Below are 17,543 nucleotides of genomic sequence, written 5' to 3'. Positions count from 1 at the left end.
GTAGCCCACCATCCTATGCGGGAATTGAACCGGCAGCCTTGTTGTTAAGAGCTCGCGCTCTAACCAACTGAGCCATCCAGCTGCCCCAGATGATCAGTTTCTATGGAGCTCTGTTTCTGGGATGAAAAGATGGGAATTGGAGAATAGAAACCCATATTCTATCAGCGACAAATGGAGTCTGAGTGGTGCAGAGAAAGGAGCACTGTTTGAGTCGGACAGAATTACCACCTGAGATCCAGGTGTGCTGGCTCCTTGGCCTGGCTAGAGGGAAGACGGGGCATGTGACACCACACTTGTCTTAACATGGTGTCTGTTCATGGGAGCCCTCCACCCAACCAGACAAGTTACCTGGCTCCCCCAGAGTCCAAGTCGGCCAGGGCCTGTCAGGTCCCTGTAGGATGTGCATCTCAGGGGTCCTCTCGGTTAGACACCTGCTTTGCCCCAGATCCCTGGTTTCAGATTCAGGACATCTGGGTGGGGCGTGCGACTGCACATATGTCAGTGCCCAAGTGATGCTGACACTGCTGGTCCAAGGACCGCACTTTGAGAACCACTGCTCTAAATCATGGTCCTCAAATATTGCCACATAGGAGTTTTAGCATTCTTATACCCCAGGCCAGTTAAAGAGCATCTCTGGGGGTGGGACCCGGGCCCCAGTATCTTTTAAAGCTCCCAGGGGGATTCCAATGTGTAAAGCTGAGAACTGCCCTCAGACAAATCTCTGCTGACAAGTAGATGGACTCAGAGTTGATAAATTGCTGTCATTAAGACCATACCAAGACTTTATTTTACGAAAGGGAAATTAAGAATTGCTACACATCCGAGTGTCCCTTTTGCAGAAATCAATCTTTAAAAAAATCAAGTGCCATAAAAAGAAAGATTTTTACTGATTGTCATTTTTTATAGTAAATGAATACAGTATCTGCCAGTAATTTTGCTTGTAGAAAAAATTAAAACCATCTTATTTGTCTCTTTACTTGAAATTCCTCCGATTAAAATACCCAGGAGGAAACAAGCCTAAACTAGAGTTGTTTTAAAATTGTTGTTACAGTAAATGACGTGCCTAGAGACACAGTTGTGTTAGATCAAAGATGTGGTTCCTTCAGGGGTACCCACAGGACTGGGAGAGACAGAGCGTCCATATACCTGTTATGATGCCTCATGGTCACCAGGGGGCATTAATACACCACCGCTCCAGAGTTGGGTACCGTGGGTAGGGTGGGAGAGAGGCTCCTTATTCAAGTAAGAGAAAAGCAGGAAAAAAGACACAGAGGTAACATTATATTTGTTTCCATTAGTATAATTTCAAGCTAAAACCAAACAGAAAATTTTAATTTGGCAAGAATTTGGAACCATGGCTGGTGGAAATTTAACCTGGAACTTCCCCCATAGGAAAAGAGTTCATCTACTAAAGCTTAATGCACACACATCTTATGATCCGGCAGTTCCAGTCCTGGCCATATGTCCAACAGAAACGTTCACCAAGAGACATATGAAAAGACACATTCAAAGGTGCGTTAGGATTGTAAGTCCAAGCTAGAAAATTCCCAAGTGCCCATCAACGATGTAATAGGTAAAACAAATTTTGGTACAATCACGCAATGAAATACTGTACATAAGCACAATCACTTAACACAATATCTACCATATTAAATTTGAAATACACAACACAGTATTATTAACTATGGGTACAATATTGTACAGCTGGTCTCCAGAACTTACTCATCTTGTGTAACAGGAACTTTGTTCCCACTGAATGGCAGGCAACTCCCCATTTCCCCTTCCCCCCAGCCCTTGGCAATAACCATTCTACTCTCTTTTAAAGAGTTTGACTGTTTTAGAATCCTCATATAAGTGAAACCATGCACTATTTTTCCTTTGATCTGGCTTATTTCACGTAGCATAATATCCTCCAGGTTCATCCAGGTTGTTGCTAATGGCAGAATTTCCTTCTTTAAGGCTCAGTAATTTTCCATTGTTTGTAAATACCACATTTCCTTTATCCACTCATCTGTCAAACATTTTCCAGGGTAGATCATATGTTAGACCAAAGCAATGTTTTAGGGAAAAACTAGTAAGGAAGAAATCCAGATTCATCCACAGGGGAATGGGTAGCTAAAATATGGTATGAGCTTCAATACTAAATACTGAACTAGCTATATAATCAAGATGGATGAAACCCGCATATAAAATACATGAGTGGATGTGTTAGTTGATGAGTGCATTATACAGTACGCCATTTATCTAAGTTTTAAAAGCCTCCATAAATACCATATATTGTTTATGAGTATAGTCAAACACCACATAGTAAGGGAATAATGCTAGGTTGGAAATTATGTACTGCAAGGTCAGAATAATCATATTGTGAAGATACAAGCAATGGAAAGAAAAGGAACCTTAACTGCTTTTGTACTTTTATTTCTCATTTTTGTAAAAAAGAAATTTGACATAGCCTTGGGTAATATTTATATTGTTTCTGTATCATTCTGTACGTATGAAATGTTACAAATATTTTTTAAAATTTGGAATGCCATGAAGTGAATTAGGGGTGCCCTGGTAATTTTCAAAAATCAAGTCATCAAAGATGCAAAGATTTGATAATTCGAGGCTCCAAAATGAAATAACAGGTTTTATACAATTATCACCCATCATTTACACAAACACAGACAGGAGAACAAATATTTGTCTCTGAGACCTAGATGTTTTTGAACATTATTCCCATGGGAACAGCTCTTGAGGAAGATCTGCCGTCTTCTCCTGGAATATTTTATCAAAGACTTCAGCTTGGGCCACCGTGAAGTAATTTTTCCAGTCTCCAGAAATGCCTGATAAACATAAAATAGAGACACACATCAGATCTAGAGGTAGGTTACAAGACCCCAACACATCTCCTGGATCTGTTCCTTCTGTCCACTTGACTGGAAATTGTAGCTAATATAGCAGGACGACCAATGGCTCATCGGTGAGCCTTGATACCCATTTACACTTCCATCTGCCTGGAAATGATTTCCTATATTCTCTTCTCTCTCAACCCATTGTGGATACAATCTATTAGCAATAATGCAGCTCTATGTTCTGTTACATCCAGAATCTGTCCACATCTTACCACATCTGTCTCTATCACCTTGGCCCAAGTCAACATCGTTTTTCACCTAGATTATTGTATTAGACTTCTAATTAGTCTCTCTGGTTTTTTTTTTTTTGGTTTTTTTTTTATACCTTTCTCCACTGTAAGTTATTCTGAGCATGTCAGCCATCTTGATTCCTTAAGAAACTAAGCCAGATCATGTCACTTCCTGCTCAAATTCTCCAAGGACTTCTGGTTTCCTTCGTGAAAGTTCTTATGGCTTCTACACGGCTCCAAGTCATTTGGTCCCCTGTCATTTCTCTGATCCCATCTCCTATGACCATGCATTTGTTCACTCAGCTTCATTTCATTGAGTCTTCTGATTCTGCCTCAAACATGCATCTCAGACTATTTTCACTTCACATCCCTTCTTGCTGGAGTGCTGTTCTCTCAGGTATATCCATCTTGTTCATTGGCCTCTTTCAAGCCTTTATTCCAATGCAGTCGTTTCAGTGAGGTTCTCTCCCACCCACCAGCTAATTTAGAACTGTAAATCTCCATCCTTGCTGAACTTTACTTATCACGTATGATATGCTATGTCTTGTCCTTTGTGTGTGCGTGTGTCTGTATGGCATGTATCTCCAATATATGTTTTAGAAAGTCACAAAGTTTTCCTTTTAAATTGCCAAAGACTTCGTGTTTCAGAGTCATAGATGCATAGTATGTACTCAAATGTCTATTGAAATGACTAAAAGAATGAGGGACGTGCTATCATTGTCTCCATTTTACAGACGAGGAAAAAGCGACTGGAGAAATTACAGTTAGAAAGTGATAGATGCAGCTTTGAAGCCAAAGATGCTGATACCAGAAACCGTGTTCTGAATTATACAGTTATGTTATTATTTTATATATCATATAAATTAATACTTAAGTATTATACTAACTAAATCAATACATAAATTAATATATAACTGAATAATACATAATTACATATAAATGTATATGCTTAACTTACATGCATAGAAATAATGTAACAGAATGTCTAATAAATAATTGGTGCCCTATAAACACCCATGTTACTCTCATGCTCATCATTATCTTCATTATTAGAACAATTTTCATAATTAATTTCTTTTTTTATTAAAGTTTATTGGGGTGACAATTGTTAGTAAAATTACATAGATTTCAGGTGTACAATTCTGTATTACATCATCTATAAATCCCACTGTGTGTTCACCACCCAGAGTCAGTTCTCCTTCCATCACCATATATTTGATCCCTTTTACCCTCATCTACCACCCCCTCCCCGTAATTTATTTCTTATGCTCATGTATCCTCCATAACACACCTGACTTTTATTTATTATTTACTTATTTTTATTAGTTATTATTATATAATATATATTTATATATATAATTATAATAATAATAACAATTATTATTTGGCCTAACATAGGATCTACCCTGGGAATTGTTTGTCAGATGAGTGGATAAAGGAAATGTGGGATAGACAAACAATGGAAAATTAAAACAACAGGGTGATCAGACATTTATATACCTCACAAAGTAATAACCCCAAAAAGTCTATTACCTATGTGACACTGTACATAGCTATTAGATTGTTATTGACTATATTCCCTATGCTGTACTATATATCCCCATGACTATTTTTTTTTAGAATTATAGTTGACATTCAATATTATTTTCTATTCGTTTCAGGTGTACAACACACCTGACTTTTAGTAAGCCAGGGTGAGGTCTTGAGGTACCAGAATCTCTGTAAATTCAGGCTGCCCCCTATTAAACATCAGGTGAGAGAATGTTTCTGTGCAGGCAAGCCTGTGAAACCAAGCAAGTGATCTGTTTCCAAAATACAATGGTATGAAGGGCATAGGACAGATACTCTCACTCCAAAAGGAAGAAATCAGAAAGAAAGCGATCATGGGTCCCAAGCAAATTCAAAACCTAGCAGGGCAAATTCCATTAGATTAAAATGTTTTATATTAAAGTATGGTTGGCATATATTATATTTCAGGTACACAACACAATGATTTGACTTTTAGATACCTCACTAGGTGATCATGATAAGTCTAGTAACCCACCTAGGTTTAAAGGATCGAGAATTAACCTCTTTGTCTTGATGCTCTGACCTCCTGGACCATTGGGGTGGTGGCCCCCAGCCCCTCTGCGCTGGGTGGCAGCCCTCACTCAAGGTCTTTTGAATTATTTAATTCCTTTCTTCCGTGAGTCTTTCTTCCACTCTGGATATACTTGAACTATAGGGCTCTGGGAAATGCACTCCTGCTATTGCACGCATCCCATTCTTCATTCATCTTGAGCCCAAGGACATGGACATGATTACGCGTTCACCACGGGGCCCTTACAATGTCTGATAGCAAGACAGTTTCTCAGCTAAGTGAAAAGTCTCCCCTCTTTCCCTTTTGAGTCGTTGTTTATATATTTCTTTGTTCAGGATAGTTGTTGATGCTAAATCACCAGTGGGATAGCACCAACATGACCACCCCCACTCCTGTCCTCACTTCCCAGGTAAATCACAGCTGGCAGGTTGGCAGGGGTAGTGAATTCACCTGGTTACTGCTTATAGAGCAGGGGTCCCCTGTGCCAAATTTGGAGGAGAGAGAATCTGAATGACCTTGTATTAAGTCAGATGACCGTTCCAGGTCTAATCTAGTTTCTCCTAGTGCCTGCAGCCCACATCAGTGCTATGAAAATCGGCTCTCTGAAGGGCATGTCAGAAGTTCTCAAAGGGGTGAAGAGGAAGTTGATAACGAAGGTGATAAGTTCAAACACTCCCTGGTTCCAACTGCGAGAGGCCAACTGCGAGAGGTAAGCACAAGAATGCCCTCATGTTCTATACATTCTGGAGCTGGATCATTTTCTTTTACCTTTTCTCAAAAATGATCCATTATTTTGATCTAAAAGCCAACCACGCAATAGGGTATAATTGGACATCTTGTTTTCTTTCATGACCTGGAAGGAGCTGTTCTTGAGGACTGAGTTCAGTTCTTCTGGTTCTAATTTCTTGCCCAGGAATTGGCAGAGCTTCTGTACAGCACTTCTTGGATCCTAGAAGAAGAAAAAGCAAGGAAGAAGGTATGAAAGAAAATATATAGAAAAGGAGGGGGAAATGGCAAAATGAGGAGAAGGCGGAGCGGGGAGAGAAAGAAACAGTGCTGAAACGAGGCGCGTTGAGCTGGACGTAACTAGGAGGAAGAAAGGGAAGAAAGTAAAGAAGAAAGAGCACAAATACGAGTATGTCAAAGACGCAAGGACCAACATAGATTTCCCAGTGTGGCTGAATTCAGGACACCTTAATAGTAGAATACTATTTTCTAAAGAGACTTTTTAGAAGGCTTTTTTGGGCAGTTATGATGAGGATTAAGCAAGGAGAGGTTCAGGGAGAACGTGACAAAGATTTAAGGGATTTATTTCAAATCCTGGTTGTGCCATCCAATAGTAATACTGTTTTTCATAACTAACATTTGAATCACACGTTGAGTTTTACAATATCTTTTTATATATATTATCTCAGTAGTTAGTAGTTGGCGCATGACCCTGGGAGATTATTATAAGGAAATGGATTTTATAACCAGAAACACTTTGCTTTGAACTGTAAAATCTTCCTTTTATAGGCACCATGCTTTAAAATTTTTCTTTATTCCATAATCTAACAAGAAAACACACGCCTGTAGAAATTACTACAATAAATCCATTTTGTGGCTTGGAAGCATAATTATAGCAAAGTATGGGAACATGTACCTGATGCAGCTAAACACGTTGCAAAATGAAATTCATGTGGAGCCACAGAGGATTGGACCAAAGTAGCCAGAGGAAGATCATAGGAAGTAATATTTCTGACATAGAAGCAAAAACCTGTTTATGTTCTTTTCTCTTTTCTCCAAGACACCACTAATAGGTAAAGTCCTTCTTTCAATAGCTTAATTGCCCTTAATGGTTTTGAGTATCTCCTGACAACTTTTCCTGTCCATCCCTGGTCAGTCCAGTCCTTGGCCTGTCAGAATAATTACGCAGATTGATTTCACAACTTCATTTTCCTCTTGTTAATCAATGAGTCGGTCCCATCTTCTTCCTCAGTCCCCTCCTACCACGAGGTTATCACCAGCATCGTGTGTCCTATCCCTAGAAATTTTAGAATCAGTTGCCAATGTGAGTATAGCCATTGTGCCCTGTCTCAGTGCATGAAAAAGCTCTTAAGATGTTGTAAAATGAGAGAAAGAAGAACACATGGAGGGAAAAAAAAAAAAAAAAAAGCATGGAGCTTGGGAGCCAACCAGAAGCAGGACAGTGACGATCAAGTTGCTGTTTTCACACCTAATGCCCCCTCACAAGGCTAAACTTTGAGAAGGTGGAATAGAGACTCAGAGGAATGGAGGGAAGTTAGAGGGGTGAAGATGGTGAGAGGGTGAGTGCTAACCATAAGAACAAGAGTTACCTGTTTTAGCTCTTCATAACTCAGTATCAGGAAGTTCTCCTTCCCTTTCATGGACGTCCAGCCACGAATGTGGTCAAACCACGATCCGAATGCCACTGCATGGGTGGGGGTGGAGGGCAGAAAGAGTGGGTGGATTACAAACTCTGTGAAAGCAGGAACCCATCTATTATGTTCACTCTTGTGGGCACAATTGCTAGCACAATGTCTGGCACACTTAGAACTGTCATAACTCTTTGCTGAATGAATGAGAGTAGAGATTGAAAATTATTATCCAACATCATGCATTTACCTTGTAATGAGCCTAGTTTATTTACAGCAGGTTCTGTACCCAGTTCTCAAGGGTCTCTAAGGGGATCCTATCAGACAGCCATGTGGCTTAAGGAATTATATATAAGGACTGGGTACATATAAGGAATATATATATATATTTGCTTATTATTTATTTATTTGTTTATTTGTTTATTTATTTATTAGTTTCAGGTGAGGAATGATATTCTTGCTGCCCCCAACCTGTTCAGTATTTATAATTTTTCATTGATAGGTCACTCCCATATCCCTTGAAGATATTTTTCTGTCTTCTTACCTTCATTGTTGCTATTGTAATTATTGTTCCTTTAGAAATTATCTGCTTTTTTTTCTGGTTTAAGATTTTCTTCCCTTTTTTCTACTATAGTTTTCCTAGAAACTAGGTGTAGATTTATTTGTAATAATTCTTTTCGAGGCTAGGTGAGGTTCTTCAAACTGAGATATCATCAATGCAGGAAATTCTCAGGCATGTTTCCTTAAAAACAGATTTACCTTATATTTTATATTATCTTCATGGGAGGTAAATATTCTCACTCCATCTTCCACATCTTAACTATTTTATGCTTTTTAATATCTGTCTACCATGACCAAGCCCTTCTTAACTCCAAAGCATAGTGGGAAATTATCAACTAGGAATTCTATCCAGTTAAATTATCATCCAAGAATGAGCATAAAATGAAGATGTTTTCAGGCAAAATACCAAGGGAATTTACCACTTTTGTTATAAAAGAACTATTTTAAGTTATACTTCATGAATAAATAAAGCAAATCCAGAAGAAAGCAACAACCAGTGGGCCAAAGAAGAAATCAAAAGGGAACTTTTAAAAAATCTTGGAACAAAAAAAAAGGAAGCACAACATATCAAAACTTGTGGGATGCAGCAAAAGCAGTTCTGAGAGGCAAGTTTATAGTGACAAATGCCTACATTAAGAAAAAGAAGATCTCAAATTAATAACCCAACTTTATACCTCAAGGAACTAGAAAGAGAACAAACAAAGCTCGAAGTTAGAAGGGAGGAACTAACAAAGACCAGAGCAGACCAAAAAAGAGAGAGAAAGGAGAAAACATTAGACTAGATTAACAAAAATAAGAGGTATTTTTTAAAAAAAGATAAACAAAACTGACAAATGTTTAGCTAGATTAAGAAAAAACAGAGCAGACTTAAATAAATAAATGAAAGAGGAGATATTACAACAGATGCCACAGAAATACAAAGGATCATAAGAAGCTACCATGAACAATCACACACCTGGAGGAAATGGATACATTCCTAGAAATGTAAAACCTACCAAGACTGAATCAGGAAGAAATAGAAAATCTGAATATTCCAATAACAAGTAAGAAGACTGAATCAGTAATCAAAAATCTTCCAACAAAGAAAAGCCCAGGACCACATGGTTTCCTGTGGAAATCTACGAAACATTAAAAGAAGAATTATACCAATCCTTCCCAAACTTCAAAAAAAATTGAAGAGGTGGAAACCCTCCCAAAATGATTTTACGAGGCCAGCATAACCCCGATACCAACGCCAGATAAGGACACTGTAAAAGAAGAAAACTACAGACCAATATCCCTGATGGATACAGACACAAAAATCTTTAACAAAACATTAGCAATCTGAATATAAGAGCACATGAAAAGATTTTATACCATGGGGTGCACTTCTATTCAATAATGTCCCAGACTCCTGGCCAATGAGATGAAAAAAATAAAGACAATATACACATATTAAAAATTAAGACAATAGTCATTAACTTGAAGGTTATACTTCATAGAAAATCAAAGAGAACCTATAGGGAAACAATTACAATTAAGAAGAGAGTTCATTCAGATTGGTGATTCCCTAATCAACATTCAAAATCAGTTACATTCCTCCAAATCAGGCACAAACAACTGGAAAATGTAATTTAAAGATGCCATGAGTCTAAGAAAAAATGAAATGCAGCTAAAAACAGTAGTAAGCTTTTCATTAAAAAACCCCCCACAAAACATAAAAGACCAAGTAAGGCATTTAAAAAGCTTTAGATAAGGGATGGGATAAACAAAGAGACATATCTATAAATGAAGAGAAAAACTAAATAAAATATGCCATTTCTCCACTAATTATTCTGTAAAATTACTATAATGATAATCATAAAAATACTGACACTAACAAGTGTTACTGAGGCTATGGAGTAACAGGTGCTCTCATATGCTATTTGTGGGAATATAAATTGATGCAATCACTTTGGAAAACAGCTTACTATCTTTTAAAATTGAAAATTCATATTTACTATGCCTTAGCAGTTCTACACTCAGGTTTATAAGCCAGAAAGAAAGTCACGCACACATGTACCAGAGAAGCATTGTTCCCAATAGCCCTAAACTTGAACCACCTCATTTAACTTCTAACTTTGGACTTACAAAATGTTGGCAGCAGCATCTGACTGAAAAACTAATGACTTCAGTGATGCTTGCAAACAGCAATTACAGTTCATTCCTTTGATTCTCCCCCTGGCCAAACCTAACCCAGCAGTGCTCATGCTGCTGGGGTGATTTGCCTTGGGAGGTGGGACATGGCCATCAAAGTGTGCCTGGGGTCTTCTGCATAGAGAATTCTAGGGTTCAAGTTTCCCAGAGCATGGGTGATGAAACAGGTGCAAGCTCCAGAAGTCCTATAGACTCCTTACTTCGCTCGGGAGGAAATGTATTCAGAACAGGGGGCCCCCTAAGGATTTTTCATCATGTATGATTCAGAGTTTTGCTCTAAGACACAGGGTCCAGAGCAGGGACAATGTTCCCTGGGACTTAAATTTTGAAGATTTCTTCATTTGTATGGGGGAACAGGTTTGGATCAACCTTCTGCAGGGCTGCAGAGAACTCAGGAGATTGATATTAGTTGAAAAAAATAAAGATTTTGGTTCTCAACTGGAAAGAGAGACTGGTGTGTGAGTTTTAAGGTGGAGATAAGCAAGATTTTGGGATAGTCGTGAGATTTCCAGGATATGTCTTCATCACCCACCACTATCGATTGGGCTTTCCTGACAGCTGACGCACAGTTCAGTCTACTTTCTATACCAATTGGCAAGATCAAATACATAGCATTGGTGAGGGGGCTGTTCTCTTCACGTCTGGGCTTCCACCATAGGGTTTTCACTGTTGCCTTTTTTTTTCTGAAAGAGTAAACTGAGGTAAAGCAGGAGATAGGGCTGACGAGTTCAGCCAGGATCAGCTCAATAAGAAATGTGACTGTAGGCTTTGAAGATTGAACTTTACACTGAGGGCAAACAATCCAGGGAATGTGTACTTGTGCACATATTACAGATGATTGCAGCATAGCCTGGAAGGGCCAAAGAACATGCAGGCGAGGACACCAACAAGTGTATTACGTTCATCTAGGTGGGAAGTAACAGTGGCTCTGGTTGATAAAGCACCAATGGGAGGGGAGGCAAATAAATATTCATTATTACTATTTTTCCCCCCTTACCCTGTACTCTGGCGGGGCAGCTCACACCGAGCTCTGGCTGCTCATGGCACCTGAGCCATCGGTGCTCCAACCACCTGAGCCACCGGGCCTGCCCTAAGTATTTATTAACAAAGGTGTATTAGCTGATCACTACATGGCAAGCACCACATTAGGACCTGGGGTCAACAATGAACAGCTCACACAGCTTACATTTTAGTGGGGAAACACACGGAATAAACAAACAATTACAATACATGCTCGTTGGTGATAAGTACTAAGGGGAAAAAAAAGATAAGACTAGAGAAATGGGGAGGGGTGGTATTTTATATGGTGTGGAAAAGGAAGACTTCCCTAAATGCAGAGTCATTTTAACAGAGACCAGAATGAAGATATTAATCAAGGTTGTAGAATTTACACTTCAGATCGAAAGACACAGACTGAAAGTAAAGGGATGGAAAAAGATATTTCACACAAATAAAAAAAAAAAAAAGCTGGGATAGAAATACTTATATCAGACAAAATAGACTTTAATACAAAGGCTGTATGGAGTGGCCGATTAGCTCAGTTGGTTAGAGCGTAGTGGTGATAACATCAAGCAAGATTGCTGGTTCAATCCCCGCATGGGCCACTGTGAGCTGCGCCCTCCTTAAAAAAACCAAACAAACAAACCAAAAAAAAAAAAAGCTGTAACAAATGACAAAGAAGGATGCAGCAATTCCATTTCTGGTTCATGTATCTGAAGAAACCCAAAACACTAATTGAAATGACATATGCATCTCTGTTGTCAATGCAGCATTATTTACAATAGCCAAATATGGAGGCAACCTAAGTTCCCAGCAATAGACGAATGGGGAAAGAAGATGTGGTACATATAAACAATGGAATGAATATTACTCGGCCACAAAAAGAGTGAAATTTTGCCATTTGCGACAGCATGGTTGGATCTAGAGGGTATGATGCTAAATGAAATAAGTCAGACAGAGAAAGACAAATACTATATGATTTCAATTGCATGTGGAATCTAAAAAACAAAAGAAATGAACAAACAAAACAAACAAATTCATAGACACAGAGAACATTTTGATGGCTGCCAGACGGGAGGGCAGTTGGGGGGATGGGTGAAAAAGGGGAAGGGACTCAGACGTGCAAATTTCCAGTTATAAAAGCAGTCACAAAGATGTAAAGCACAGCCTAGGGAACATAGTCAATGATACGGTAATAGCTATGTTTGGTGTCAGATGGGTACTAGACTTACCGGGTGAACACTTTGTAAGTTGTATAAATGTCTTGTCACTATGTTGTACCCTTGAAACTATCATAATATTGTATGTCAACTGTAACTGAAAAAAATTATTTTAAATAAATGTGGGATTTAGATAAAGGAAAGTGGTGAGGGGCTTGGGGAAATGGGATGGGGAAAAGATAACACGTGTGAAACGTCAGAATCATGCTTGCACTTGGATGAGGAGGTGGTTCTATTTATTTAATAAAATAGATACGGGGCAGTTTAGGTTATGGGGGGCAAGATGTTCAATTTTGAACATACTGAATTAGAGGTATGTATGGTTTTCTCTGCAGTACAGGTGTCCATAGATTTAGAGAAACAGGTTTGAGGTAAGGGAGACCTCACAGCTGAAATATGGGACTCATCATATAGTTTTGGGAAAAATTGTGAAATTTCAAGTATTTGAGAAAGCCTAGAAATTCTACATAATTACAAGTATAGATTTATCGAGGTAATAGATGGGAGAGGGGGTTGGGGGACAGGGTGAAAAAGGTGAAGGGATTAAGAAGTACAAATTGGTAGCTACACAATAGTCACGGGGATGGAAAGCATAGGGAATATAGTCAATGATATGGTAATAACTATGTACAGTGCCAGGCGGGTACTAGACTAGTCAGGGGATCACTTCTTAAATTATATAAATGTCTGACCACTATGCTGTACACCTAATTAATATAAAATAATATTTAAAATTTTTTTTAAAGTATAGAGATCCTAGGGTAACGCATGCATTTTTGAGACAGATAGGACAAGAGGATAAAGGGAGTCTTAGAAGGACGCATGCAAGTAATAGTGGAAAGTCAAGATTGTGTTGTCCAAGAGTCCAATGGAATTCTGACTTTCCAAAAGCCACAAAGTGGGAGAGCAGATGAGAAGAATACGAGTTTTCTGTGTCAGGCCCTGGACATGCCGAGCACAGCTGGGATGGTTTATGGTGGGGCAAACGGAAAGGTTGGCTGGGATCCTGCTGCTCTGCAAGGCAGTGTGTGGAATTAGAAAGTTAGGGTTCCAGTGGAGATTGAACCTTACACCCACAGGTTAGTGAGATGTAGCGATGTCAGGTTGGACGTCAGATGAAGTCTGGGAAAGGACTCTGACATTCCCAGCTGCCACAGGTGCCAGTCACTCACCATTTCCTTGGATGAACCATTCAAAATATTGTTCCAGTGACTCTGGTTTCTTAACAAAATACGAAATAATCCAGAAAAAGTAACCAGACACGAGAATATCTCTGGGATTTCTGATGAGATAAATCACCTTAAAGAGAAAAATGGGATCGTGAAAAAACAGTACAGCTTCCCATGCTTCCTGACCTTCATACAAATGGAGAAAAAACCCAATTCCTAGAAAAATACCTATTAAATTTGAATGAATTCTTTTAATTAATAAGTTAGTTATTGTATTCATTAATCAAATGTATATATTTTAAAGTTCCTATGAGGCAGTCATAGGGGGTAATACTAAGAATATAACAATGGAAGAGGAAAGCATTGTCCCTTCCCTCTGGAATATTATAGTCTCCTCACGATGGGAAGCAACCAGAAGATTTTAAAAGGTGAGTGGTATAATATTTATGTTCTATCATTTACAGGTTAATAATAGGAGAAGGGATTAATAAATCGTGCTATATTCATAGATACGCAGCAGACGTTTGGATGGCATGGGTCTATTCAGATGATGTTTAAGAGCAAGCAAACTAATCTACAGAGTTTGAAGGCAGCACGATGGTCACCTCTGCTGGGTGGGCATTGACTGGGGAGGCCCACGAGGGTATTTTCTGGGGGAGTGGAAATGTTCTAAATCTGGATCTGGAAGGTAGCTACCCAGTCATGTACATATGTAAAGATTCGACAAGCTAATAGTCCGGATTAGTGCACACACACAGACACACATGTGTAAGAACACTTGGCATTTGATGGGAGGGAGGTGGGGATGAGTGAGAAGGGGAAGGGATTAAACAGCATAAATTGGTAATGACAATATTGCCACGGGGATATGAAAGACAGTTTGGGGAATATAATCAATAATGTTGTAAAGATTTTGTAGGGTGTCAGATGGGCACATGTCTTATTAGGGAGACCATTTCATGGACGGTGTAGATGCCTGACCACTGCACTGTACACCTGAAGCTGAAGCTGAATAATATTGAATGTCATCGATAATTTAATATATATATGGTCACAGGATGTGGAGTACAGCATAGGGAATAGAGTCAATGGAATTATAATAGATATATACGATGTCAGAGGGGCAACAGATTGGGGAAGGGTGGTTATCACTTTGTGAGGGGTGAAATGTCTAACTACTATTACATTGTTTTATATACCGGAAACTGAAAAAAAAAAAAAAAAGAACATTCGGCATTTGAACATCTGAATTATATTCTGGATTCTGCACCAACTGTTTTTTTTTGTGACGTGATCCCCGGCCACGCCTCTCTCTAGGCCTCAATTTTTCCATGCGAGGATTTAACACCAAGAAGACACATGTAAATACATGTATTATAACGAAGCTTGGGAAGTGGTGGGTTAAAAAAAACACTTCATGTGCCATGACACCTTGTGAAATTTCCCAGAGACGAGAATATTATTCCAAGCTTTACAATCTAATTTAAGCAAAAAAACATTAAAAAAAAAATTTCACAAACCAATCAGCACCTTCCAGGACAGTGTGTTTCTAGAAACGATCTGAGACATGCTAGGTCCTGGATATCCATGGTCCCTTCTGGTGATTATCTATCAGCCCCATGAGGGATTCATGTGGCTGCTAAGCTCAATAGACAACTATACAGAGAAAGACATAGTGGTTAGTAAAACCAGCCATGCTGCCAGAGCAATCGCTCTGAATTCAGGCATAGATTTACGAATTTGCTGCTTCCTAAACAGCTAACTTTATGTCTGGTGCTTCTACCTCAGTGGAAGGAGGCATTCATTTCATTAAGATTGGCTAATTATTTTTCAGAGCAACAAAAGGGGGTTATCTAGTATGTAACACAGTTATAATTTCTGCTTGGGTTTAAAACATGGTTTTCGAAGATGCTGGCATTACCTCTGGTGTACATCTGGGTTGTATAACCTGTGCAATGGTCTACACCCTTGTACTCAAGTGTGGACTGGGGCATCACCAAATGCAGAATGTCAGGCCCCACCCCAGATCTGCTGAATGAGATGGCATCTCAAACAGGTCTCCAAGTGATTCCTAGACACACAAATGTGTGAAAAGCATTGATCAAACATATCTTGACCATCATGCACTGACCTTGGCCTTGGACTTGAAGATAGACTTGGGGAAGAGGTGGATGGGGACGTGGGAGGTGATGAAGCGTGTCCCTTCCTTATCCTTTAGGGATTTATATCCATACATAGTCTCCAACCAGGGTGAGCGTTCCCAAATGGGGACAGATTGGACCCACTTGGGATCTCCCTTGGAGTAAATCAGGGAGATAATTTCAATCAACCAGTTCGTTCCTGGATAAAGAAGGAAAATGGCCGCTCATTTTTCAATCTGACTTTTTAAAATATTGTGATAAAATATAACATAAAATATACCTTCTTAACCATTTTCAAGTGTACAGTTCAGCAGCGTTACGTGTATTGACATTGTCATGCAATCAATCTCCAGAACTTTTTCATTTTGCAACACTGAAACTCTGTACTCATTAAACAACAACTCTCCATTTTCCCCTCCTTCCAGGCCTTGGCAACCACCACTCCACTTTCTGTTTTAGAGTTTGGTTATTCTAGACACCTCATTTAGGTGGAATCATACAGTATTTGTCCTTCTGTAAGTGGCTTATTTCACTGAGCATGACGTCTTCACAGTTTATCCATGAGGTAGCGTGTGTCAGAACTTCATTCCTTTTTAAGGCTGAATAATATTTCATTATATGTGTAGACTACATTTTGGTTATCCATTCATCTGTCAGTGGACATCTGGATCGCTTCCACCTTTTGGCTATTTGCCTAAACCCTTGTGACGTTCCCATCATCCTTGGATTTTCACTACCACACCACGTCCAATGCCTTCAGCCTTAGTCGTTGCCCAATTTGCAGCCCCTTTACTCCCCCTCCCCTCACAGAAATATTATCCACATCCCATCATAAAATCCCTTGAATTTTCCAGGCTTTTTCCAGTTCCTGCCCATTGTCCATGTTCATACCTTTACCTGAAAATATTCCTTTTGCACTAAAGAATTTCACATTCATTCTTTTCATCTCAGTTTAGATGCTATTTTTTCTACTTTTTTTTTTCTTTGGCTCTGATGGTTGTGTTTTGTTCATCGCCCCCAGTTTCATTGAGATACAACTAACAAATCAAAACTGTACATATTTAAGGCGTACGATGCGAAGATTTGATATATGTATACATTGCGCAGTGACTACCACAGTCAAGCTAATTAACAGATCCATCATCTTGCGTAATTGCCTGCGTGTTTTTTTTTTTTTTTCCTATTTTTGTTTCTTCTATAAAGATTTCACTAGTCATCGTCCTCCACTTCTCCATACAAGCACCTGAATCAGCCTTAGGATTCGCTCCTATAGGTTCCCCAATACCTTCAACTACCCCCTCTGAACATTCATCTTACTGTGTAACTGCCTAGCTGAATCCTCTCCTCTGAAAGTACATGGTATTACGGCACAGCTCTAGTCCCCAAAGCACTGCACGTTGTCTGGCATATAGAAAGCACTTCATTTGTCTACTGAATGGATAAGGGACATAGCTGAAATGTCTCTCCGTATTTGATCCTGCTCCCTTACCTGATTTGGGGAAAGACAGTATTAAGACATCTTCATCCTTAAACACAAAATTCTCCTGCACTTCTCTCATGTGTTCAGGTGTGAAATCCACAACAGGAAAAGGTATCCCTTCAAACCACACAAACCCATCTGACATTATGGTGAGCTCTTTGTTAGAGCTGGTGTTAGAATTTGAGCTGTAGTCACTGTTGCAGGCTGTGGCAGCTGTCA

General features: G+C 39.1%; 1 protein-coding gene across 1 annotated transcript; it reads right to left on the bottom strand.

Moving 5' to 3' along the window:
- Positions 1-2,402: 2,402 nt before the first annotated feature.
- SULT2A1 (sulfotransferase family 2A member 1) lies at positions 2,403-17,543 on the bottom strand. The gene is made up of 6 exons (XM_019752572.2): positions 17,334-17,543; positions 15,835-16,043; positions 13,707-13,833; positions 7,541-7,635; positions 5,973-6,153; positions 2,403-2,825 (listed from the first exon to the last, which is right to left on the bottom strand). Exons 1-6 carry the CDS (start codon positions 17,467-17,469, stop codon positions 2,713-2,715), a joined length of 861 nt encoding a protein of 286 aa, XP_019608131.1. The 5' UTR covers positions 17,470-17,543; the 3' UTR covers positions 2,403-2,712.

This window comes from Rhinolophus sinicus, linkage group LG11, assembly GCF_036562045.2.
Source record: "Rhinolophus sinicus isolate RSC01 linkage group LG11, ASM3656204v1, whole genome shotgun sequence".
Classification (NCBI taxonomy): Eukaryota; Metazoa; Chordata; class Mammalia; order Chiroptera; family Rhinolophidae; genus Rhinolophus; species Rhinolophus sinicus.
This window is presented reverse-complemented; position numbering and strand designations above follow the sequence as displayed.